This window comes from Pholcus phalangioides, unplaced genomic scaffold, assembly GCF_987345545.1.
Source record: "Pholcus phalangioides strain wild (caught in Gottingen) unplaced genomic scaffold, Ppha-v1.0 ptg000024l_1, whole genome shotgun sequence".
NCBI classification, from domain to species: domain Eukaryota; kingdom Metazoa; phylum Arthropoda; class Arachnida; order Araneae; family Pholcidae; genus Pholcus; species Pholcus phalangioides.
The window spans coordinates 28,317,354-28,343,054 of record NW_028301616.1 but is presented as its reverse complement, the minus strand read 5'-3'; the positions used below and the strand labels follow the sequence as shown (position 1 = coordinate 28,343,054).

At 33.7% G+C, this 25,701-nt stretch overlaps 1 protein-coding gene across 1 annotated transcript in view; it reads left to right on the top strand.

Moving 5' to 3' along the window:
* Galphas (G protein alpha s subunit) overlaps positions 1 to 25,701 on the top strand; it is a 45,729-nt gene that overhangs the window by 5,519 nt on the left and 14,509 nt on the right. The window contains exons 2-8 of the mRNA XM_089251391.1: positions 7,217 to 7,289; positions 10,508 to 10,562; positions 17,816 to 17,935; positions 18,235 to 18,332; positions 18,867 to 18,921; positions 19,049 to 19,122; positions 20,931 to 21,110. Coding sequence (XP_089107517.1) covers positions 7,217 to 7,289; positions 10,508 to 10,562; positions 17,816 to 17,935; positions 18,235 to 18,332; positions 18,867 to 18,921; positions 19,049 to 19,122; positions 20,931 to 21,110 — 655 coding nt within the window. The remainder of the gene's footprint in view (positions 1 to 7,216; positions 7,290 to 10,507; positions 10,563 to 17,815; positions 17,936 to 18,234; positions 18,333 to 18,866; positions 18,922 to 19,048; positions 19,123 to 20,930; positions 21,111 to 25,701) is intronic.

The following is a 25,701-nucleotide window of genomic DNA, read 5'->3' as shown; positions in this document are numbered from 1 at the left end:
TACCCATTTCTCATCACATCCAGATATTAATTGCATAATTTTCAGTTTTTTTAGACAAATAATTAAAAAAAGAATCTAACCGCACAACATATCAGTGGCCAACAGCTGATTTAATTTTTGGATTGAAAATATAATGAATCATCCTCATATAGTCATATAGTTTCCTCTATTTTTTTTCTCAAAGAAATGTATTGGAAATAATGAGTTGAAAGAATTAATTAACTAAATAATAATGTCTACATGTTTCTTTGAAATAACTCAAAAACTTTTCTTTTGGTTGAATTCTCTGGGAACCTTTTAAACAAACTTTTAAAAACCAAGACTATGGCTTATGATAGTTTTGTTGTCCAAAATATTTGAGAGCAACATTTTCTGTAGCAAATGTATCAAGAGAAGTATTTTTGATTGGATTCAAAAATCTTTTTTTTAATTTTCAACATGATGATTATAAAAATATAATAGAAATATGTTTTTTTTTTTCACGTTTGTTATATCAAAGGAGAAATTAAGACGAGAATTCTTTTTTTTCTATCAGTCTTAAAAGTCTACCTATAGAAACACCTAACTCATATTTTCCTAAAGATAATGTAAAATAAATTACATTTTTTTATACACAAATAATTAAAATAATCCACCCATAGGTCATAATAAAGATCAAAATATGATTTGACACTTATTTTTTAGGGGTACATTTTTATTTTGGGATCAATTACACTGGCCAACAATTTTTAATTTTGTTTTCTAGCATGAGTGGAATAAGTGTTTTAAGACTAACTTTGGGGTATTGAATTCAAATATGAATGTGTAAAATATCTCCATCATGTATAGTTTTTCTCTATGCATGATGGTCGGTTTTTGAAATACATATACACAATGAAAAACTTGCACACTTTGAAAGTGGAGAAAATTGGCATATTCTTAATAAATTATAATATATTTATTATGATAGTTATTTTATCATATTCATACATTGTTATATATGAAATAACAAATAAAATAATTAATTTTTGTTTTCTTCATACGCATACATATGATATCCATAGAGTACAGATACACAAAACAAAATTTATGCACATTTTTCTAGTATTTTATGAAAATAATTAGTTTCTTTCTGTTATGTATCGTGTTGTCTTCTTTCTGCAAAAACAAACAGTTATCCCTCATCATTGGTGGGACGCAGGCCCCACCTGCGTCCTCCATAGTTCGAATATCTTAGTTGAACCTTTCTCCTTGTTCATCACTGACTCCTCCCAGGTTATCAGTGAAAGAAATTAAGAATTTATTTCTGTGAATCAATCAAATACCCTGCTCTGTTCGTACAAAAATTACAATTCATTTACTAACACAATATATGACAGCAAAATATAATTACATTTTAATTCATAGGACTGCCTGGAAGGACCAGTGTCCCTTAGCGCCCAATATGGTTAAATATGTGTTCATGTCTTTTCTATGTGGTTTTGTTTTGTCTTTAAAGTGTATTTTATCTCTGTTTTTGCAAATAAAAAAAAAAGTAAACAGAGCAGGTCTTGAACAAGCTGTTGGCAATTTTCCCCTCTTCATGGTTCCCTAAAAACCTCTTCATTGCAGATGTGAATGATTACCATTGAGAGTTCTATGTGAGAACAAAATTTCTCACTTGATATTTTCCTTATTTCGGGACCTAAAATTGCCTCGTCTTTTAGTTTTGTGTCGTTTAATTTCGGAAAATGGTTCTTTTATTTATTGTGTGAGAAACCTGGGCCAGATTTGTCCATAGCCTTTATAATCTTTTACGTCAGCCCCGGGACAAAGGGGCCTACACAAGATTGACTTAGGAGGGGGTCAAGAAGTTTTGGGGGGTTTACAAGGATTTTCTTCCGGATAATTTTTTGGTTATTAACCTTCAGAAAGTGTTTGAGTTGAACCAGAAATTGATTAAAATAGCTGATATTTTGCCTTTTCTTATTTAGACTTTTCATATTTTATTTTTTTATGAAAAGATAAAAAATATTTTAATTTTTGATCATCTTGGGAGGGGGCACAAACCCCCATGGCACCCCTTGCATACATCTATGATCAGCCCCAATATTTAATGTGAAGTGGTGGCAGTAAAACTTATTTGGAACATTAAATGCATCTGCAACACTGGCTTAGCTTCATTTTTTGACTAAAGAGTTGAGCATAAACATAGAGCACATGTTTCTCTTTCAATGAAAAGCAGGAAAATCCAGTTGCAATTAGAGCTAAAGTCAGTGTTGGTACTCCCCAAGTTTTAGATGGCGAAAATCAGAAGTATGATTTCTAGTATCATTTCACATGTATAGCCTAAATATGTAAAATTTGAAAGATATTCAAAACTAAACACCATAGAACAAAAAAACTAGACTTTATGTCCCATTTTTTAAGGTCAGATCTGGAATCAGCACCCAAAAATTAATGAACAGCTAAATTTTTCTATGTTAGAAAAACCGTGTGGCCTATAATTATAGGTTATAAAGAGAATCATCCTTACAGTTTCCTCCTTGTTTTCCAAAAAAAATATATATTAAAACAATTAGTTGGAATAATAATAATAATATGGCTTTTTAAATAACTAAAATAGTTTGTTTCTTTTCTGGTCAAATATGAACATCATTGATTTAATTTTTACTCTGGGAACCATTTATATTGAAGGAAGTAGCCTATAATTTCCATAAAAGTTATAGGCTGGTTTTCATCATTGGAAGATGAATGTAAAAAGAATTTTTCAGCAAACTGTATGACAGAAATAGTTCAAATACAATATAGCCTAATTAAAATGTTTGATAAATTGCAATCAGGTCTTATATCACTAGTTTTATATGTCAATCTTGTGGTATGTTGAGAAAAATATGATTTAATGTAATTATGAGTTTAAAAGATCAACAAACACTGAAAAAGAATTCATTGAGTAAGATATAGTGTGAGACATTTGGGAATGAGTGAGGAAAAAAGCACATGCCATACAAAACTAACTTAAGTAAATTATCTATATGTATAAGTTCAATCTAGGGCTCAACCAAATGTAGGTGCCAGCAAAAATTTTTAGGAGCCAAACATTTTTTGTCCCGGAGAAAAATGGTTCATGTAAATGCATTGACGCCAAATATTCATTCATTATATTAGCTGATACAAAGTTCAATACTTTTATTAAAGTTTTATTGCATACAAATTAATTTCAAAGAGTATTACGGTACATTCTTTTACATATCGCTAGATGTCATACTTATAGTATAACCCCCTTTTTTAAAGAAAGGCTTCATAATTTCTCCGATATTATCTTATCAGAATTATATATTTATAGCCATAATTTATACATATAATAGTCATCCTTTCCAAAACGAATCAATGAGAATTATATTCATAGTAGGTTCAGCATCAAACAATGGTTTGAGGAAAAAATCAGGTGCCAGCCAAAAATTTCTTGAGACAAATATTATTTTTTTAACCCTAGATAACTAAACTTAAATCAGTGGTACTCAGTAACTAATTGTTCGACTCGTAGACTATGAATTAAAAACAAGTATATTTTTGTATTTCCTTTATTTATTTGAAAAAAATTAGCATAACTTAAGAGAAGTATTATAATATTTTAATAAATAAATAATAATAAATAAATAAATAATATATATATAAACTTGCTTTACTAGTTATGAAGGTACTGTGAGGGAGGTGGTGTGAGTGCAAAAGGAACATCTCAAATTCGTAAAACTGGCAGGAGTCAGTAGTCTATTAGGTGAATGTTTAATTATCTAGGGTTAAGGAAAATTTTCCCAAAATAAAATAAAAAGTTTCACTTTTCAAGCATTTTGTGACCCCTTTCCATGTTAGTACCGATGCATGCTGACATAAATTCTCAAAGTTTTATGTCACTCTTAGACTCGAATCTAATGATCATTAGGCAGGCATCATCAATCCTAATTTTTTTCATGGCCATGACATCCTTGTGCCTAGGATTTGCCTATCCTTTTGGCTAGTGATGGAATATCTTGTTCAAGCATTGTAAACATTGTTGATGAGTTGGATGATTGTTTAGAAACCATAGTCTAGATTAGTCTTCATTTGAAGATTTTAGCTATAGGTATGCAAACCATGTCCAGCACGATTTAATTTTTGCATGGGAAGACAAATATACAGTAGTTTGGTATAAATTTTTTTATCCACTGTGTGTGTGTGTGAGGAACTATGAATAATATCAATTTGTGATTTGTGAGGAACTATACAATAAATTTTGCATTTGAGCATTTTTATATGAATATAAAGAGTAGCTCTTGGTTTGTTCAAGATAGCTGATTCTTTTTTAAAATTAAATAATGATTATCTTTAGTTCATTTATATATATATATATATATATATACACAGTCAATTTGCGATAAGTCAAACTCCGATACTTTGAATATCTATATAAGTTAAGTTTTTGGGAACAAGAGAAATTTTAGAAATAGAGCATCTACCAATATAATTTAGTTTCTAGCAACAGAATTTAGCATTTAGCTATAGGGTTTAGCAGATTGGTTTGTCTGCTTGCAAAAAGTGATCTCAGGAAAGGACAAAAAATGGAGAGACATTCAAAAATAATTGCATTTTTTGACAAAAAATGATCCTGTATGCATGCTATTTAATTCTTTTCATTTATGTAAGCACTATGCATACATCAGTTTCATCTTCTCATTAAATAATGAAATATGATTAAATTAAATCACTCATCTTTTCGAATTTCTTCTTCCAAAGTAGTTTGAGACATATATATTTTACTGATACAATAAATAGCATTGTAAAGATTTCAAAATCTTACTTTACCCCACTCTGGAATTTCTGATAAGTCGAACTAACGATAACTCAAATATTTTTGCCAGCCACTGCACATTTGACTTATTGAGATTTGACTGTATGTCTGTAATTATATTTTCAATGATTTTATCCATTTTTTTTCCATTTATCGTTTTTTTCTTGATTTTTTTAACCATCATGGCCTATATTTCATCTATTTCATCAGTTTGAAACAAAAAAATCAGCCAAGATATTTTTAGTTTTACCTAGAGAAAGACCATGACCGGTTTAGAAATAGAGCATCTACCAAGCCACTCTGGCATTATAGAAGCACCAGAGTGGCTTGGTGATAAGATGCTTGTCTACCACTGTGAAGGTTGCCATCAGGTCCCAGGTTTGAACCGGTGGAAGAATATATTTAAAAACATATTTTCCTAACAAGCTTGAGGCGACCATGATAGATGGCACCTTCGTTTCCCACCCGACTCATTAACTTCAGTAAATTGCAGTATAGCGATATAATCAGAGTTGGTGGGTTGGTAAAGTAGTGGTAGTAGCATTATTGACACTTTTATTGCATGCACAGCAAATATTTTGTTGGATCATGACTTGAAATTTCCTCTAATATAGAGGTTCTCACTTCATCTAATTGAAAAAGCATTCTCTCTGACTGACCGATGAAATAAAAATACTAGTTTGGCAAAAATATGGTAATGCAAATCACTGGATCTCATCTGAAAACTACTAAAAATTTGACCACTTGGTGAAAGACTAAAGCTGAATAATACTATATTTTTATATATATGGTTTAGAGACATTAGTTGAGAATATTCTCCTGGATGTAAAAATTGGAGAATAATCAAGAAATTTGTTTTTCTTTTGAATAATGAAAAATATTTACTAATTTTGTTTATAAAGTATTATGAAACATAATTCAGTTTTCAGTGCGTATATCGCAAAAAAAAAAATCTAGGCACTGTGAAAAATTTCAGATGCTAAAAAATGTTCACCCGGAGTAAAACGTCCAAAATGATGGTTCTTTTGACTTTTTTCAGGGCATAATGACCCTTTTTTCATGTTTGCAGATATGCTGCTATGAATCCCAAACCTTTTATGCTGCTCTCAGCCTGCAATTTAGTAACTACACAAAGACAATTTTAGGTGCCAATACCAATTTTTTAGATGCTATTGTGATCTAGCCCTTGGGATTTGTCCAGCCCTGTTCAAAAATTACCAAATTGGAGGCTAAGGGCAAGCAGAATTTTCTAAGTTTCTGTCAACATTGGAGAAGGAGTCTTCCTTTTCCTTCTTTCAAACCAAGCACCACTTAGTGTCTATTGCCATGGGCAATTTACTACCGAGAGAGTTTTGCCAGAAATGTGAGTGTATGTCTGAGTGCGTATACAGTGTTGTATCTGATTTTTCAGTGCTGTCATCTATGTTTCAGAAGTGAAGTTAGTGAAGTTCAATGATCAAGTATTTGTACCATTGTAGACCTGTTGCTCTCTCTGGCTAGACTTTACAAATACAAATACAACGCCACAACAGGCAAATTGCCCAACGAGGTGGCTGACTTAAGAACATCATGGATCCCCGAGCCATTTTTTGGAGGCCCCTACCTACTACTGCTACACCACACATGCACCCCCCCCCCCCCGCAGAACCCCCCAACGAACCCCTAACGAATCGGTACATGCGGGAATGTGCGTGTACGTGTAGTGCAACCTGACGTAAAGTTTTGTTTCTGTGTAATGCTTGTTATGTGTAGTGCTGTCATCTGCCCCCAGTTTTTCTAACTATGAGTGAAGTGTTATGGTTGAATGATTTACCGTTGTAGGACTGTTGCTCTCTGTGGCGAGACTTTTTAACGGGGAGATTGGCTCGCATTTGCGCCTTGAAGTTGGGAACCACAGAAAACCAACTTCAGCTGACCACCACTGTGGGGTTCGAACCCGGATCCTCGCATCACGAGTCCGGCACTATAACCACTCGACCACCACAGCCACAATGGGGAGATCAATTCGCATTCATGCATAAAAGTTGGGAACCACAGTAAACCAACTTCAGCCAACTGCCACTGTGGCAATGGCTGAAATTGAAAGGAGTCACTGTTTTGGAAAAGAAGAACAATGACAGAGAAAAACAACATTTTTTATGTACTCGTTCTCATAGAGGAAACAAAAAATGTTCTCCTGATAAATTTGATAGGCCCCTGATTTATTTCTTGATTTATCATTCCCTGCTCTATACTCTATTGATACAAAAACAAAGTGTTGCCTCACATAGCTTGTGAGGCTTTCATGGCCATCATTTATATAAGCTATTAGATTTTTTTAGCTTAAACTTCATGTATAGTGTGAATCTAGTTTATCATTATTTATTATTTTTCAAAAAAAAAACAAAAAAAAACTTGAATAATATTTCTCTTTTGTGTGTTTTGGTTCAGGTGCTGGTGAGTCTGGAAAAAGCACAATAGTAAAGCAAATGAAAATTCTTCACGTAAATGGCTACAGTGAAGAGTAAGTATTCGATTTATTATAGAAATTGGATAACATTTCTTAGGTTAGACCAGTAATGGGTAAACTTTTTTAAAAGTGGGCCAAAAAACTAAAAGAGGAAATTTTGGCAGGCCAGATATATTCAGACATTTATTCATAATTGGAATTTTTATGCTTAGAAGTGAAGAGGAGTAGACTATGTTGCATTCTTTGAAGACTGCCACGGTTTCATTGCAAATGACAGACAATGATTTATCCTTTGAAACTGTTAAAAATAAATAAGTAAATTTAATAACTTTATGCATATTTATTAGGGTGTGTTCCATTTTTTTGCATATGCAAAAGTTTTTAAATCAATTTCCTCTATTTAAATTCTCACAACTATATTTTCCATATGCAAAACAATGAAATTTCAGTGTTTTAAAACATTGAAAATGAAAAATTTTCTAGAATATTTTGAAATCTGCAGCAGGTCAGATAGAACCTCTAAGTGGGCCGTAGTTTGCCCATCACTAGGTTAGACCAACATTTCCCAAAGTGGGAATATCACCCCCTGAGAGATGACTGAATTTTCCAGAGGGCTGTAGAAGCTACAGGTATAACATAGGATCCTGTGAGTTGAGTTGGGAGTTGGTTGAGGGGATGATGAGAAAAAAATTTCCGAACAAGGGGCAATTGGACAAAAAGTTTCTGAAACTTTGTGTTCGACTTAGACATAAATATGAATTATATCATGGAACCTAGCACTGGGATCAGAAGTTAGAGACTGCTTATATTAAAGGGTAAAGGGGAAAAAAATAATTGCTTAAAGATTAAAAAAAAAAGATTTTGAATGTTAAATCAAAACTATGAATGTATTGGATGAATGATTCGCAGAGAAAACTGTAATTTTGATGCATTTCATCTAGCTGGTGAGACAACTGCAAGTTTTCGGAGTCATTTTACTGGTGAGGCTTAAGCCTTATATGCTGTAGGAATGCTAAAACAGTGTCTTGCACAAGTGAGTCGCCCTGAATATAAAACAGGTTGACGAATGTGATCAACTTCACAAAAGACTATGATTGACTGATTGATACTTTGGCCTCCCTTGGATTACAGCCTGCTGCCACACTTACCCCTGTGCCCACATACCCTGGTAGACCCCACAGCATTAAATAAAAACAGTAAAAATTTGAGAAAAAAATCTAATTAATTTTACCTTGCAGCGGCATTGATGAGATATCTTGCCTAACGTGATGCCTTTTTATTTTGGCAATTCGGAGATATCTAGACTCCTTTGAAACCCTCTTATTTCGGTAATGAGAAAACAGCATCATATTCAAGAAACTGGTGTGTTTCAAAAGGCAGTATTATTGGAACACAGTAAATTTCTTTCACCTCTAGAAGTAATGAATGTAAATATTTTGTTAACTGTTTAAAAGCTGAACTATAAACAAAATCATTTATTGTTTTGAAATTTTGAATTCGAGGTCCTTTTGCATGCCTATACATAGATCAACTTTGAAATTGGAAGAAAAACAATTTTTTTCTTTGTCTTCCATGATGTTCCATGAATGAAACATTGGTACATTGGTACTTGGAGAGAGGTGAGAGCGGAAATTGGTATCGCCTATATTCTCACGATTTTTTATTTCTGGAGTACAGTTATCACACGAAATTTCCTATTTTCTACTACAAATTGAAATTCACAACACATACCAATTTTTTTAACTTAAAAATGAGTGCAGAGAATTCAATTTTTTTCTAATGTCCATGATAAAAGAAGGAAAATATCTTTGATGGACCCGTTTGTCACATTGGTAGCATTTAGTGTTTTTCGCCAAACCGCACCCCGTCCTTGCATCGCAGGCACAATATAATGGCCATCAGATAACTTGGCATCTTTTTTTAGTTGACAACTTGGACTTGGATGAATAATTAACCCTTCCTTCATTCATAGAAGGTTCTTGCCACTTCTCTTCGGAATTCCAAATACGAAATATGATCCACTTCTCGCAACTCTGAATGCATTTCCCAGCATGCTATAATGGTCATATGGCAAATTTTTTCCAATAGAATCCAAAGCTGGGGTTTTGATTGGATTCCAGGAAGAATTTTTTTTTATCCCATGCAATGCTTTTTTATTGGATTGCTTAAAACTGTCTTGCCTTTTCTTGAAACATTCACATGAGTGTTGTCCTTTTTCTGCTCTACATCTTTTGAAGAACACTAATCCTGGTTGCAAAATATATATAGCATTTCAGCATTTCCCTATCCATACATCAGTTGGAATATTGTTGTCACTCTAGATCATTTTCAACAATAACATCTTCATCTTTGATGTGCCCATTTTCAATAGCATGTAATTGGCATGTATCTGTGAGTTATAAATATTCTACTCGTTATATATATATCAAAAAGTTTCGAAATATCCTACAGCTTCTTCTAATGTGAGATATCTTTTGGACATGGTTACATACAGCTGAATATAACAAGACTATCTAGGATTGCTGTCTGGGTTTGATTAGTCTGTGGTTCATAAAAACATGTATTTCTAAGAATGCAAAAATAAAAAGGTACTCATTCAATATAAATATAAACAATTCACCCCAGAAAGCACATTCCTCTGTGTCATATTACCTAGAATTCACCCCTATACACATGCAGAATGATGAAAACACCCTGGGGTTGGAATGGAGAAATTGAAGCAAAGCAATGCACTGCACATTAGATATCTCTAGAGTCCTGCTCACATAGCTTGTTCACATGTAACAGTACAAAAATAAATAAATAATTTATTTACTTTGATATATCAAGTGTTAGAAACACAGAAAATAATTTTCAATTTACTTCAAAATTTAAATTTTGGTGAATTTTAATTGAAATGGGGGAAAAATGCCAAAAAAATATCAAATTTACATTTATAGAACATTGGCCTTTAAACAGTTAATCAGGAGGTCTGGTGTTGAAACAAATAACTCAAATAATGATCCAAAAGTCGATTCCATACGCATTTTTCTTATATATATATATATATATATATATATATATAGTTGGAGGCCTGAGCAAAATCACCTTGCTATGCGGTTCCAGGCTTCCAGGCCAGTTGCTGGCCACCCCTGCTCTATCATAATGAGATACATCAAAGTTGTTAACATTATTTTGGTTTTTACCTATAAACATGGGAAAAATACTTTAGCTGCTGTATTATTAATGTTCTTCCAATTCTTTAGTACTAGAGATTGCCATTTTATTTTCAGTGAAAGAAAACAGAAAATTGAAGACATTAAAAAGAATATCCGTGATGCTATTCTTGTGAGTATAACTGATAAATTTTTTGTATAAATGTCAATAATGTCATGTCCAATGCCGGAAGCTGATTCATGCAAGTAATTGAATGAAGAGTATATTCTATAAAAAAATGCAGTTTCTTATGTGATTATATTTTGTTTATGGGAAATGGCTTTCCAGAGAGAAAATCGAATTTTACAAATGCGTTTTTAAAAGAAATATAATGTAAAACAGAAAAGCTATATGTGCAATTACAGTAGAACCTCTTGATAATGGACACCTTTGGGACCGAAAGTTTTGTCCACTAAAGGCCTGTTTACATGTGCAAGATTGGGAGGTTGCTTTAGTGATTATTACCTGCATGACAACTTTTTTCCTCATGGGGAAAAAAGGAGGGACGGAGATCGGTCAAAGAGTCTCATCTTTGTTGTGGAATAATGGTGGATGATTTTGACCTCCTCTTCCATCCTTTGTGCCGCGAGAACTACTGTTAGCTCCTTCACCAGCCATCGTGAGCCAACACCACCTCCATTCAACATACACGACCAGTGATGAATTCTGAAAAAAAAGTGGGGGGGGGGGCAATACAGGCATAAACTAAATGCCATGTAAATGGGTTGTAGCGAAAATCCATGTTACCAGTAAATTCCCGGGATATTTTATTTCACATGCGGAGCTTAAGGAGGGAGTGTTCATTAATAGGCAGTAAAATAATATGCATCCGAAAATGATAAAGCCACATACAATATATTCTATGAATAACATAATTTATTTTTTTCAAAGTGAAAATTTTTTTTCAATTGAAAATCCCTGACTGCACAGGATTAAAACTATAACAATAATTTAACATATATCTGTATTTCTTATGGCGGAAAAAAAATAAAACAAATAATAGAATCAAAACCTGTCCCAAAATGATAAAAAAGCCACTCAAAAAACTCATGTTCAGTTATATTTTCAAGGTCCAATAAATTTTCCATTGTTCTTTATAATGTCAAACACTCATTGATGCATTGATTCAACAAGTTTTTGGCAATTCTGTAGAGGAATATCTTACCACACTTTGACACTTTGAAGATTGCCCTTTCAAGTTCTGAAACACGGTTGTATTGCTTGCCATGCTCATACACTTTATGTGCTGCTGTAGCCCCACATGTTTTTCATTGGATAGAGGTCTGGAGAACATGCGGGCCAGTCCATGACTGGAACCCTATTCGTAAGGAACCATTCCCAGGCAGGGTTGGCAAAAAACCTGGGTTTTTTCAGTGTTTTCTGGGTTTTTTCAGTGTTTTCTGTGTTTTTTCAGGGTTTTTGGGGTTTTTTTCAGGGCTTTTGATATTGAAGCATAAGGAAAGAAAGTTATATATGCTGTAAATAAATATAATAGACTGGGTAATTTATGACAATTATTATGTATATAAGTATATTAATAATAATCAGAATAGAACATTAAATCAATATTAATAAAAATTTTAGCTGGTTTCATGTGTGCTGAAAGCCAGAGTAAACTGTAACCAGAGTTCAAACACTTTTAGTGGAGAAACACTGTTCCCAAATGATAAGAAGGAGCATAGCATTTATTAGAACTGTGATTAAAAAAACAAAAACCCCAACAAATATTTGTAAGCTACTAAATTCTGAAACAGATCAATCCGACTGGACTGGGTAATGGATGTTTTCCCTCCTGAATACAGCATTTCACCATTTCTTTCTGCTGCTTAGCTAAACAAGTTATGTGTATAAACTGTAAACTGTCCAAATTCTAAAATTTTACTTTGAGAGAAGTGTAAGTTTCGGTGGTAAAATTTAGTCAGCGAAATGCCAAGAACTGAAGGTTCTGAAAGTAAACAGTCCATTGAATGGACTATGGTGAATAAAACTGATAACAAATGGCAAGTGACTTATGCAAGTTTTGCAATACCATAGTTAGTACAAAAGTGGAAAGAATTCGTGCTCATGTGAATAAATGCAAGAAATCTGAAGCTCATTGCTTGTTTTCGTTTTCATCAAACACTGATGACGATGAACCTTCATGCAGTGAAGAGACATCTACTTTATTGAAAAGAAAGCAACCTCTTGAAGATTATGTTTCTACATGTGGAAGTTTAAATATTACTTCATTGAAAAGAAAGCAACCTCTTGAAGATTATGTTTCTACATGTGGAAGTTTAAATATTATTGTGCATGCTGGAACATATCAAAAACCAAATGCCAATGGGACAATTTATTGTTAAAACAAGTGACTGCCAGAGATTAGTCTTGAAAAGTATCCGAATTTTTTTATGCTTTAATAATATACCTTTTGACATAGCCGACAGTGATGCATTTAGAGAAATGGTTACTGCTTTGCATCCAGGTTATATCCCTCCTAATAGGAAGAAATTACCTGGATCATTATAAGATGAGGCAGATAAAACTGTCGATATGCTAGTAGCAGATAAATTGAAAAATTCAAAATTCACTCTGATGTTGGATGGTTGGTCAAATGCAAATACTGACTCCGTCATCGCAGTGAGTATCCACACTGACTAGAGCACCCACTTAATAGATATTGTAGAATGTGGCTCACACAAGAAAACAGCAGAATTCTGTGCGGAAATAGCTGAGAAGGCTATGGATACTATAGGATAATAAAAGTGTTTTTGCTGATTTTTGCGATAGCGAGAACAAAATGAAAAACTTTTGTGACATAATTGTCCAATACCAGCCACATGTCCTTGCTTTTGGCTGTTCAGCCCATTTTATGAATCTTCATTCATCCATAATTACCAAAAATACATAGAAATATCCATTGAACATAAAGAAATTTAAAAAATTATTGTGATGCTTTTAGATAACAAAGGATTATATAAAGAATGTGTCAACTTGCAAGTGCAGTTATCGAGTATTGGTAAAGCCCTAGAGATAGCTGTACTCTTGGACAGACAGTAGAAATATGGCTAGATGTATTGGAAAGTAAAGAATTATCTTTGTATAAGGAGTGTGTTGCACATCGCTTTGAAAAAGCACTAACTTCATTTCATTTCCTTGCAAGTATGACTGATCTTGCTTTGAGAAGAAAAAGATTAACTAAGGAACAAGAAGCTTCTGCTGAAGAATGGATCAAAAAACTGAATACAGAATTTGTTATTGCACTTGTATTTGTTTTCAAATAGAAGACAGATTTCTATCCAGGAACAATGTTTTCACAAACTGTGATCAGTTGAAGTAAAAAAGTGATGGAAAATCATGCACTGCAAGGCAAAAAGAAATAAGATTTTAAATGCAGACTTTTGCAAATTTTTGGAAGACCTGCATTCAATTACATCCACATCTGCATCAATTAAGCATATTTTTTCTACTTTTGGACTAGTATGGTCAAAACTGAGAAATAAACTTGGATGTGAAAAAGCAAAGAAATTAGTGAAAGATCACTCAAATCAAAAGGTGTTATTGAAAAGGATTGATAATTGTGAGTTAGAAAACATTCATGAAAATGTTTATTTTCTTTACTTGTAAAAGAAAGACATTTAAAATATAATGGTAAGAAATATAATTTAAATAGCATTGAACACACAGATTTATTTATGCATTTCTTTTGAGATAGAGTATGACAATGCAATAACATCATTGGAGAATAAAATGTTTGCGAGTAAATGCAGTTTTAAGGTGTTCTTTTGTTGGGTTTTTTCAAGGGTTTTTCGGGTTTTTTCGGGTTGGGCAAAATCAGACCAATCCTGTTCCCAGGTCAAATTTGCATTGTGGAAAGGGTGCATTGTTCTGTTGGAATTTATCTGTGGAGCTATTTTGAGATTCAAAAAATAGAATTATATACTGATTCAGCAGTTCCTAATATGTCTGCGCATTCAGACATTCAGATATAACATCTAACTGTACTTTTCCACTAGCACTGAATGCACCCCAGATGGTTACACCTCTGCCTCCTCGTTGATGCTTAAGGTAGCTTAGTTCTTCCTTTCTGATATCATGTCAATAATATTTCCAGCCATCTGGATCGTCCAAATTGAACTTTTTTCCTCACTTCAAATGACATTATGCCACTTGAAAGTCCATAACATACGATATTTCGCCCAATGAAGTCATTCCTGTTTATGCTACTTGAAAGTCCATAACATATGATATTTCGCCCAATGAAGTCATTCCTGTTTATGCTACTTGAAAGTCCATAACATATGATATTTTGCCCAATGAAGTCATTCCTGTTTATGATGCTCGCTAAATTTCAGATGAGTAAGCATTTTGTGATGAGCTGTAGATTTAGATACATTCATGTCAGGAAAAGATGCTATTTCCCTTAAACTTATGGAAGAATTACATACTTTATGTAGAATCACATTTCTCTGGTGTTTCATCAACACAGGAGGATGACCTTTAGCCTTTCTGATGCTGTACAGTCCCTTCAATTTCAAATAATTAGAAACTACTTCTTGGGATCTGCAAATTGATTTTGAAATTGCTCAAAACGACAGCTTATTCCAATGCAGTTCATACATTTTGTTTTGTTCTCAAGCTGTTAAATATTTTCCTCTACTCATTATAAAAAAAAAGGCAAAATTAAGTTCGAGACAGAAAGCTTTCAGTTGCCAAATGCAGCGAAATTTGCATGGCAGCCCAATAAACCTAGGTGACTATTATTTTGAGATACTCTTTAAGAGAGAATATTCGATAATTTTTTTATCCTTTGAAATTTTCACAAAATTGTTTTCTGATAAAGATTTGATACATGCTAGGTGTGGGTGTTATATAGGAGCTCTTATCAGGATAAATTTATACTTAGGAAAAAACCAAAAATACAGGTGGCTCTGTCATTTTGGGACACATTTTATATAGAAACTCATTCAAATAAAAAGTGTTAGTTAATGGGAGGTTACCACTAACAGGGAATGTTTGTTATGTAGCGTTCCATTGTAGCAGCAACAACAACTGTATTTTTAAATCAGATTTGTTACATTTTTTTTATATGCTAAGGTATTGAAATTTTTTTCTTACAGCAATCACTCATCCTCAGAAAAATTACTTTTCCTGTTTGCCTCAATTTGTGCTCTCAGTGTTTGCCTCAATTTGTGCTCTCAGTGTTTGCCTCGATTTGAATCAGTCTATATATTTTATCCGACACGATAAATCTATATTGTGTAGTATTAAGTAATATTTATTTCCCTACTTCGGATTAACATGCTCCGAGAATCCCAAATCCGTTCCATCTATCCTGTTTGTTTTGTAGCATTTTTATGATTCCTGAATATAAAGTACATAGCATCAGTATCATCTCAAAAAAAAAAAAAAAAAATTCTAGTTATGATGTAGGTCAGAGTGAGGGATAAAACAAATTCTCTTCCTAAAGTGTTGTTGTTAGATTCTTGTGATGTTAAAGACTTTGTAAATATTGATACTTTTAATAGCATATAAAATTTCATTATTCGTGTTTATGAAAGCTTTCTTCGAAAAAATATACACTGGTGCACAAAAATTAAGGACGAAGCTGAAAAAATTGAGGTTGAGTACTCTTTACGGATGAAATCAGATTTAGTCTGACTAGTGATTCTGGTTACATACACATCTGGGAGTGGGGAACACAAAAAATAACTCTTCCAACATCATTGAAACGAACCAGTTTAGAGGTGGCTGAGTTCTCGTTTGGGAAGACATCAATGCATGATACTTGTACATCTTCCAAAGTGGTTCAGTCACTACTTTACCGCACACCAACTCTGGTCATATATCAATATACAACAATTTCCAAGCAGAGGGGTTGGGTGGGAAATGAAGGCTCCATCCATCAGTGGTCACCCCAGGCTCGGTAGGTAAAGAACTTGCTTCTAACGTTCTATCCTGGATGCTCCATTTTCATGTTGAACCAGATTGTTTAGAATGTTGAAATTTCACAAATTTCCCAAAAAAAAACTCAAACATTGCATTGTCCAACTATCATAAGCTCAAAAAAAAAAAAAAAAAATTCGCCAATATTTTTAGTTTTACCTGAAAGGACCATGACCGATAATGTTATAGACACTTTCCTGCACAGCAAATATTTCATCGAATCATGTACTCTAAATAAAATTTCCTCTAACACTAAGGTGCTTTTGCTTTGGCTAATTGAAAACATTCTTATCAACCAACGTATGATGAAATATAAAAATACTAGTTTGTCCAAAAATGTAGTAATGCAAATGACAGGTGTTATTTGAAAACATGTAGAAATATGACCCCTTGATGACTGTTTTACTTGCAGGAAAACTGCAGCAGATTCATGCTACCTTGGTAGGTTAATGACATAAAATCGAAACAAAATTTCATGTAAAATTCAATAAGGACCCCCCCCCCCTTATGTGAAACATGTTTCATAGCACATAAATACTTTGCATTGTGTGTGTGTTTTAGGGGTAAGAAAAAGGGAAATATTCTTCTACTAATCTCAATGCATTAAACAATATTCTCAAAGTAAAAAAAAATTCTTTAAACCGTATGGTGTTGATCACAGATGATTCAAAAGCATTCTGTGTGAGTATTATTCATTTACTAGTGTGCATTTTCTACAACATTTAACTCAGCCTCAATAAATGCTTTGTCACTTTATAAAAAGAAAAATAAATTAGAATGGCTAATTACCTTCTTGTAAAGTTGAAATTAACAGAGAATCTGATTTATTCAGAAATCAGAATTTTGCTAACAACAACAAACATTACTGTACCGGAAAAAAGACAGTGATGTCAGATTTCATCATGCAATAACAAAACAACTGATATATTTGCAATGGATAAGAAATCAGTGAGTGGAAAATGTGTTTTCAATGTAACAAAGCCATTGAAAAATGTAAAAATAGTATGACGTGCATACAGCAATATCAATATTTTTTATTGGTTATGCAATATTCCAAATTTTTTGGAATTTAAAATAAAATTTTGAATTGCGTAATTTTATTTTTAAAAATCCTAAAAATCATATTTTATTGCCTGCCTACACTCATATGTATATTTAAAAATAATAGAACTTATCAAAATCGAGAATATGAAGGGAAAATCAACCTCTGGTCAAAATGACGTATTGGTTCTTCTAGGTAGGATGAAACATTGGTCCTTCTAGTATAAAGATGCCATTGCTGGGGGCCATAGAATAAAATGGTATTAAATGAGAAAATTGAAGAAAATCATGAAATGTTTCTATGTGAAAAAAAGGGACTGTGTGGAAATAGGACTTCTTAATGGGATCTCGATTTTAGTATACTAATATGGATGATGTTTATATAATTATTTATAATGTGTAAAATTCTTATTTTATAGACCATAAGTGGAGCCATGAGCACATTATCACCGCCTGTACAGTTGGAAAATCCAGATAACCAGTGGCGTGTAGATTATATACAAGACGTGGCCAGCAATCCAGACTTTGATTATCCTCCAGTAAGAATTCATTCTACTTATTTCTTTTTTTCTGGTATTAGTCTTTTGTATGTCAGGAAGTTACGTGTTTTGTTGCTGCTATGTGCTCATCATGATGTAGTTACATGGCGATTTTAGGAAAAATGCAAACGTCCATCATTGATGTTAGTGAGGAAAAAATTAATTGATGCAGACTTTTTTGACAAGTTTTAGAAGCTGCTAAAATGGCAGGAAAAACTTCCTGTATACTTTTTTTTTTTTAAATTTATTTCAAATGATAAAAATGTTGATATTTCTTTTTTTAATTTTCTGATGCATAGGAATTTTATGAGCACACAGAAATTTTATGGAAGGACAGGGGTGTTCAAGCCACATTTGAGAGGTCTAATGAATACCAACTAATTGATTGCGCCAAATAGTAAGTATGGTTTTTCATATTGTCAGCCTACAAATATCAACAGTCAAACTTAATAGTTCATTGGGAATAAAGAAAACAATTTGACTTGTGAGATTAAATTGATACCTGGACTTACAGTCCCTTACCCTGCATTTATGTCGTGTAGTCCTAATTTTTTTTTCAATTAAATGACGCTTGAAGAATTTTCGCATCACATTTTTAGGGAGAAATGTTCCCCTGGACAGTCACATGAAAAAATACATATAGGTAGGAAAGAATAAAGGGAAACCTAAAATTTACCTTCTTTCTACTCCTGGGGGGGGGGGGGACATTACCATTAAGTTTACCTGAACTTACATCTTCAGTCTCTGAATGAGTTACTGACGTAACTCTGAGTATCACTGTATTTAATGTCCTCATGATTGAAAAAAAAATGTTCCCTGTGTTCTGCTGCTGCGTATCTAGAAATTTTTAAGTTTGATGAAATTTTTTGTAGTGCGATTTTCAGTCTTGTGTTGTAACTTATTTATGTGATTTCTTCTTATTCTTTTCAAGTTTTTTGGACAGGGTTGCAGTGGTGAAGAAACCTGACTATACGCCATCAGAACAGGTCAGTTTAGATTGGTTTAGTTGTTTTGAGGTTGAGGAAGTCACTGAATTAAAAATGAAAAAGAAAATGACATTGCATAGAGATGAACAATTTGGAAATGATTAAATAATTGCATTTTTTTCTCTAGGACATTCTCAGGTGTCGTGTTTTGACATCAGGAATTTTTGAAACCAGATTTCAAGTGGATAAAGTGAATTTCCAGTAAGTATTTGGGATATACTGAGTGTACAGGGTGGTCTGAAACTTCACAGACAAACTTCTAGCTGTGATCGTGCAAGTCAAGATAAATAGCTTTTGTAATGGAACCTTGGGTCGAAATACATTTATTCATCTGGAAAACTGAGTAAGCACAGAAAACAACAAACAACAGCAGGTCGACGATATCAGAGAGAATAAAACATACCAATGTAATTGGCCTGTTTGGTTATGGATGTCTATGAACATTGACAAATTCTCTGGACAGACCATAGAGGTCTCTTGGGAATGCTTGAGGATCATGTTTAAATAGGCTATGTTCGCACTCACAGTAGCTTCTCAAAGTGGTGTCTGAGGGCACTGTTGGAACTGGTGTCGGTGAATGAAGAAATGGTGCGCATGCAAAGGCCTGAGTTAATCTTGTCAGCAGCAACAAGCTGATGAGTCTACTGGTGTGTTATATACAAATGATTTTAGGTGGCCCTAGCAAAGTAGTTCAGTGGATTCAGGTCCAGGGAGCATGCAGGCCATGCTGCCGGTCCACTATGCCAATTCACCACCCTGTATATGTTGCTGCTTTCTTGGCAGTTCTTCCATTGTCAACAGCATTTCTGATGAAATAGTGGTGTTTTGACCCAAGGTTCCATTGCAAAAGTTATTTGTCTTTATGCTTACAATCACCCCTTGAAGTTTGTCAGTAGAGGTCTTGGCCACCCTGTATATAAATGGGATATATATTCTGGTTATTTATTTTATTTAACAATTTAAATTAATGTATAAGTTTTCATTCAGACACTCAAATGAATTTAAATTTTAAAAACTATGTGTAACTATTTTGAATATATATATATATATATATAATTGATTTCCTATCTGTGTATCTGTTCTCTGTACAAATCTGCAACTTTAGACTGATCTCCACCAACTTTAGCATACAAAGAGAATCCAACTTGAACGATAGGCTACTTTAAAAATTCATCAGAGTCGGGCAAATGCCTGAAATGGGCAACAATGGTTCATAGGCCTCAATAATGATTTTGGAATGTTTTCTTTGGTTATACCATAGTTCCCTAATAATACATCTCAGACATGTTTATCCTTTTACAATCGTTTGTAACTTCATTAGTTTGTAGTAGCCTGGTTTACTACATATATTAGCATGTTTTCCCCATAGGTAGTTTTAAATATAATTTAAATAAACATTAATAGCATTCAGCATCACTAAGAACTCCAAAACTCTAAAAATATATTGAAACCCATTATGCTAGTTTTGTGAATACTATGAAATGTGAAGATCCTATCATTATAGACCATACTACATATCAGTTTATTGAAACATACATAAAAATAACATGTATTCGTGGCATTTAGTATTATATAATATCGTAAAATACAAAGAAACAATGCTATTGATCATTGTAAATCTATTCTGTTACGATGAATTAACGAGCTAGAGAAAATATGCGTTTATCTTTTATGAAGGACTAGATAATAAAATCAAAAGATTAGATAATAAAATCAATGTCAGCATTAGATCTATGTAGCTATGCATGTGTTGCCAACTCTTGCACTTTTCTAGCCTTGTAACTAGCCAGTCTAAAATCAATCTCAAGATAACAACACTACTGTATTAATCTATGAACTAGACAGTCTCACAGTTAAGCATATTGTCTTGCCTCTTACCTTTTTTATATTTCGAAACGTCATTTTAATATTTGGATTGTGGAATAAAATTTTGTTCAAATTTTACTTTCTCATATGCATTCGTATGCACAAGGTTTGTTGTTAAAACAATGAAATTTTTCTCTTTTTAGTATGTTTGATGTTGGCGGCCAACGTGATGAGAGGAGAAAATGGATCCAGTGTTTCAATGATGTGACAGCGATCATTTTTGTCACTGCATGCAGCAGCTTTAACATGGTTTTGCGAGAAGATCCCAATCAGAACAGGCTCAGGGAGTCACTGGATCTTTTCAAGAGTATTTGGAATAACAGGTATGAAGGCCCTTGTTTGTCTTATCACACTGTTCTTATTTTAGTTTCATTACAATTATACTCATTTATCTGCCATTGGTAAATGTAGAATAAACATTTAAAAATTATTTTTTTTATTTATTTTTTATTTTATGTTTGGTTATTCCTTCTTCGGTGATATTATATTGACAGGCAGAGATTTTTAGGCCCTCAATATTTTTGTAAAAATTTTAATTATTTTTGGTCAAAGGGTTTTGTTATGGAATTTCCTTCTAATTCACATTTTTCAAATGATCCAGCGGTTAGAAGTTGGAACCACCAATTTTTTTTTGTATTTGCTTCCATCTCTTGGAGCGAAATTTATTTATAACCCATATAGTGTTGAGATTTGTTTTTTGAATAGTGTAAATTTGTGTGTGCTTTTTCCATCCCACTTCTTGGGAGAAATAGCTGCTTACTTACTTAATAACAGATACAGCAACCCAGCCCATATTCTGAGAATTTCTAACTGATAGGTCTCTATCAGAGTATGTAACAAGATATCCAAGGAGTAAAGTAATGACCGTCAACCGTCGAGAAAGATGGTCTAATGACTGCTTACTCTCATACTATCCCAGAGGAAGTAGAATAGCTCGAAAGTAACCTCACTCCTGCCTACCTAGATTCACCCACTGCCATTGTCTCAAAGAACAAAAGAGTATTGCTGGCTTTGGTAGACCAGGGCCAATTTCAAAGATGTATTTGTTAATTTTTGCACATTCAAACATGGCTGGAACTGCTTGGGCTCCTATCATAAAAATTACATGAAGTAGAGCAGGTGATGTAAAAAAATTGAATTAGTTGAAAGAAAGAAAGAGACTTGCATTAATGGCTTTTCCCTGGCCAAATGGCTTTCCCTGGGTTGGAAAGTGGTGGTTTGCCCCGATCTCAATGCTAGAAGAAGGGGAAGAAGCGGATTTATGGTGTCACTAGAGTATGAGTATTACATGAACACATCATGCCCTTAAGACAAATGCAGATGCAGAAATATTCAGGGTGAAAACAGACATGAGCAGAATGCAGAGGTTAGAATTGGTATTCACAAAAATAAGGAAAAAATATATTGTGAACAGAAAATAACTGTGCTGTGAAATGGAAGAGTTAGCAAAATTACAATTTAGTTTATCATTAAACAATTTCTATTCATGGTTGCAGTATAAAAAATTCTGGTTAGAGAGAGCTGTGTGGTGCTGCACAGTTTTATCAATTACTATTTGCACTTTTATCAACCTTTTTAACGGCCAGTGTTCCAAATTGGGAACAGTTTTATTAATTATGAAAAAACATTTCTTGTTCATGAAAAGCACTTGATTTTTTTCTCAAATGTGTGAGATTCCAAACTCAATTTGCTAAACTAAAATCTCGTTCATTTCAGCACTTATGCCATAAATTAAAAAAAATTTTAATAATTTTTTAAAATTTTAATTTTGCTTCTGTGGACATGTAGGAAAGTCCAGGAAACATAATGGAAATTTTTTCATGAACTTTTTGGTTGATATCTCTAAATTGAAGGATCAGAAGGAAAAATTAAGAAAATCAATTCAAATCTGAATTTAGCCATTAAAAGTTAACGATTTCATCATTTGTTATTGGAAATTGTGAGAAAAATTTGTCAAATTTTTTTACAACCATGATAACCTAAACCAGAATTTTCTGTGTAATAATCATCATCACCACCAGCCAAAGAATTGGGTAGTCAAAGCCATCCGGATGGGAAGGGGAACTGACAAAACAATGTATATGCTCTGTGTGTTTGTGTATGTAATGTTTTTCTTGATTTAAATAAAGTGATAATACAACATGGTGGCAGCGGTAAAAGGCCATGACAACAAAGTAGCAGCAGAGAAAAAAAATGTTCTGATACACATCAAGTAGATGAAAATCAGTACTTACAAGGAACTTTCAATCTGAAAAGTAAACATGACTGATCCAGAGCACTTTCCTTTTGCCATTCCAGCAATACAGATGAACCAGCCGGACAATTTTACATTTTCAACACCTGCAAACTGGTCAAGATGGATAACTCGTTTCCAGAGATTCCGTATAGCTTCTGGGCTCTCCACCAAGACGGGAGAAGAGCAGGTAAACTCGCGAGGACATTTACACTTCTTTCAAGTTGGCTGACACTGAAAGGGGAAACTATGAATTTGTTGTGAAGAAGTTTAGTGATCATTTCATTGTTAAAAAGAATACAATTTTTGAATGAGCACAGTTCAACAAACGTGTGCAGCAAGAAGGAGAATCAGTAAACAACTTCATTACTGCTTTATATAACCTTGCTGAACATTGTGATTATGGAGAATTGCATGATCAACTCATATGTGATCGTATTGTTGTTGGTATTCGAGATAAACCTCTAAGTGAAAGGTTGCAACTGCATGCCGAGCTTACACTAACAAAAGCGGTAGAACAAGTTAGGCTTAGTGAATCAATCAAGCAGCAACAACATAAACTCGAAACGGAAACCAATGTTCCTATACATGCAATGTCTTCAAGAAAATCTGATCACTTTCAATATCAAAAGTCTGGTGTGAAAAATAAACCAAAGAGCAAGAACTTTTCAGATTCCCAACATTCGGAGACATGCAAATGGTGTGGCAAGCAGAAACATGAGAGAAGATTATGTCCAGCTAGAGATGCCAAATGTTTTAAATGTTCGAAACTGGGACATTTCGGAAACGTTTGTTTAGCAAAGAAACCAAACCAGCATTCAAAAATTTCGTTCTTGGGTCATATTCAAGACAAAACAAACCAGGATTAGACAGTTTTTGTCAATATTATGAATAAGAAATTGAAATTTCGACTAGATAGCGGAGCAGATCATACAGTAATACCTGCAACTTTGTATCACAAGATGTTTCAGAAATTGAATTTGAAACCAGCTGATAGAACTCTCTGTGGTCCAGATAACACTCTGTTAAAAGTGCTGGGCATGTTCGAAGCACCTCTGAGCTATGTAAACAAGAAATGCACAGAAGAAATCTATGTCATCGATGACTTGAAAAACTGTCTTCTTGGGAAACCAGCTTTGATATCCTTTGGTTTAGGACCCAATATCAGTGCTGTTCAATGGATTACTGCAATAGATCCGAAAAAAGAGTTTCCTGAACTGTTCGAAGGACTTGGACTCATGAAGGAATGCTATTCCATACAACTCAAGCCTGATGCCATTCCATGTGCAGTAACATCGCCAAGACGAGTACCCATACTTCTTTTGAAGAAGACAGAAATCGAGATAAAAAGGATGGTCGAACAAAAAGTCATAACTCCAGTCACTGAGCCAACAGAGTGGTGCTCTCCTGTTGTCATAGTGCCCAAAAGTGATGGAAAGGTGAGAATTTGTGTGGATCTGATCGAGCTGAATAAAAATGTTCTAGAGGAATTACATCCCTTACCCAAAGTGGAATACACACTGAATCTCTTATCTGGTGCTAAAGTGTTCTCAAAACTGGATGCAAATTCAGGATTCTGGCAAATCCCATTGGATGAAAAATCATCTTATCTCACAACATTTATTACTCCGTTTGGAAGATTCAGATTTCTTAGACTACCCTTTGGAATCTCTTCCGCTCCAGAACATTTCCAAAGAAGAATGATACAAATTCTGCAAAACACAAGTGTAACAGTTTGTCACATGGATGACATACTAGTGTGGGGGTCTACTCAAGAAGAGCATGATGTGAGATTGAGAGAAGTTTGCCAGAAACTGAAGGATGTTCATTTGACTTTGAACAAAGAAAAATGTATCTTCTCAACAAGCAAAATTAAATTTCTTGGTCACATCATTGATAGCCAAGGAATTCATCCAGATGATGAGAAAATCATTGCTATCAAGGAATATAAGTCACCAACAAATAAGAAGGAACTGAAACAGATGTTGGGCATGGCAAATTACTTGGCTCGTTTTGTTCCAAATTATGCAGAAGTGCTTTCTCCTCTAACTATGCTTCTCAGTAACAAAATAGATTTTATCTGGGATATACCTCAGCAAAATGCTTTTCTCAAATGGAAGGAGATACTGTCATCTGATCCTGTTTTGAAAATCTTCAATCCTAACCAGGAATCCATAGTTACTGTTGATGCATCTTCATATGGCTTGGGAGCCACCTTACGCCAAAAGCAAGATGATGGTCAGATTGGTGTTATTGCCTATGGTTCCAGAACTTTAACCACAGCTGAGACTCGATACGCCCAAATCGAAAAGGAAGCCTTAGCTATTGCATGGGGTTGTGAGAAATTTAAGGATTACCTAACAGGAACTCATTTCAAGATAGAGAGTGATCATAAACCTCTGATTCCTATCTTCTCCAGAAAAGATTTGGACGACTTGTCACCAAGGCTACAAAGGATCAAATTAAGGATGATGCGATACTCTTATGACATAGTTCACATTCCAGGAAAGGAACTGTATGCAGCAGACGCTTTATCTAGGAGTCCTCAAGTGTATCCAAACAAGACAAATGAATTGGAAGACGAAATAGATGCATATGTTCAAATGGTTAAAGAGACTCTACCAGCTTCATCGAAAAGACTGGAAGAACTACAAGAAGCACAACTTGCTGATGAAGTTTGT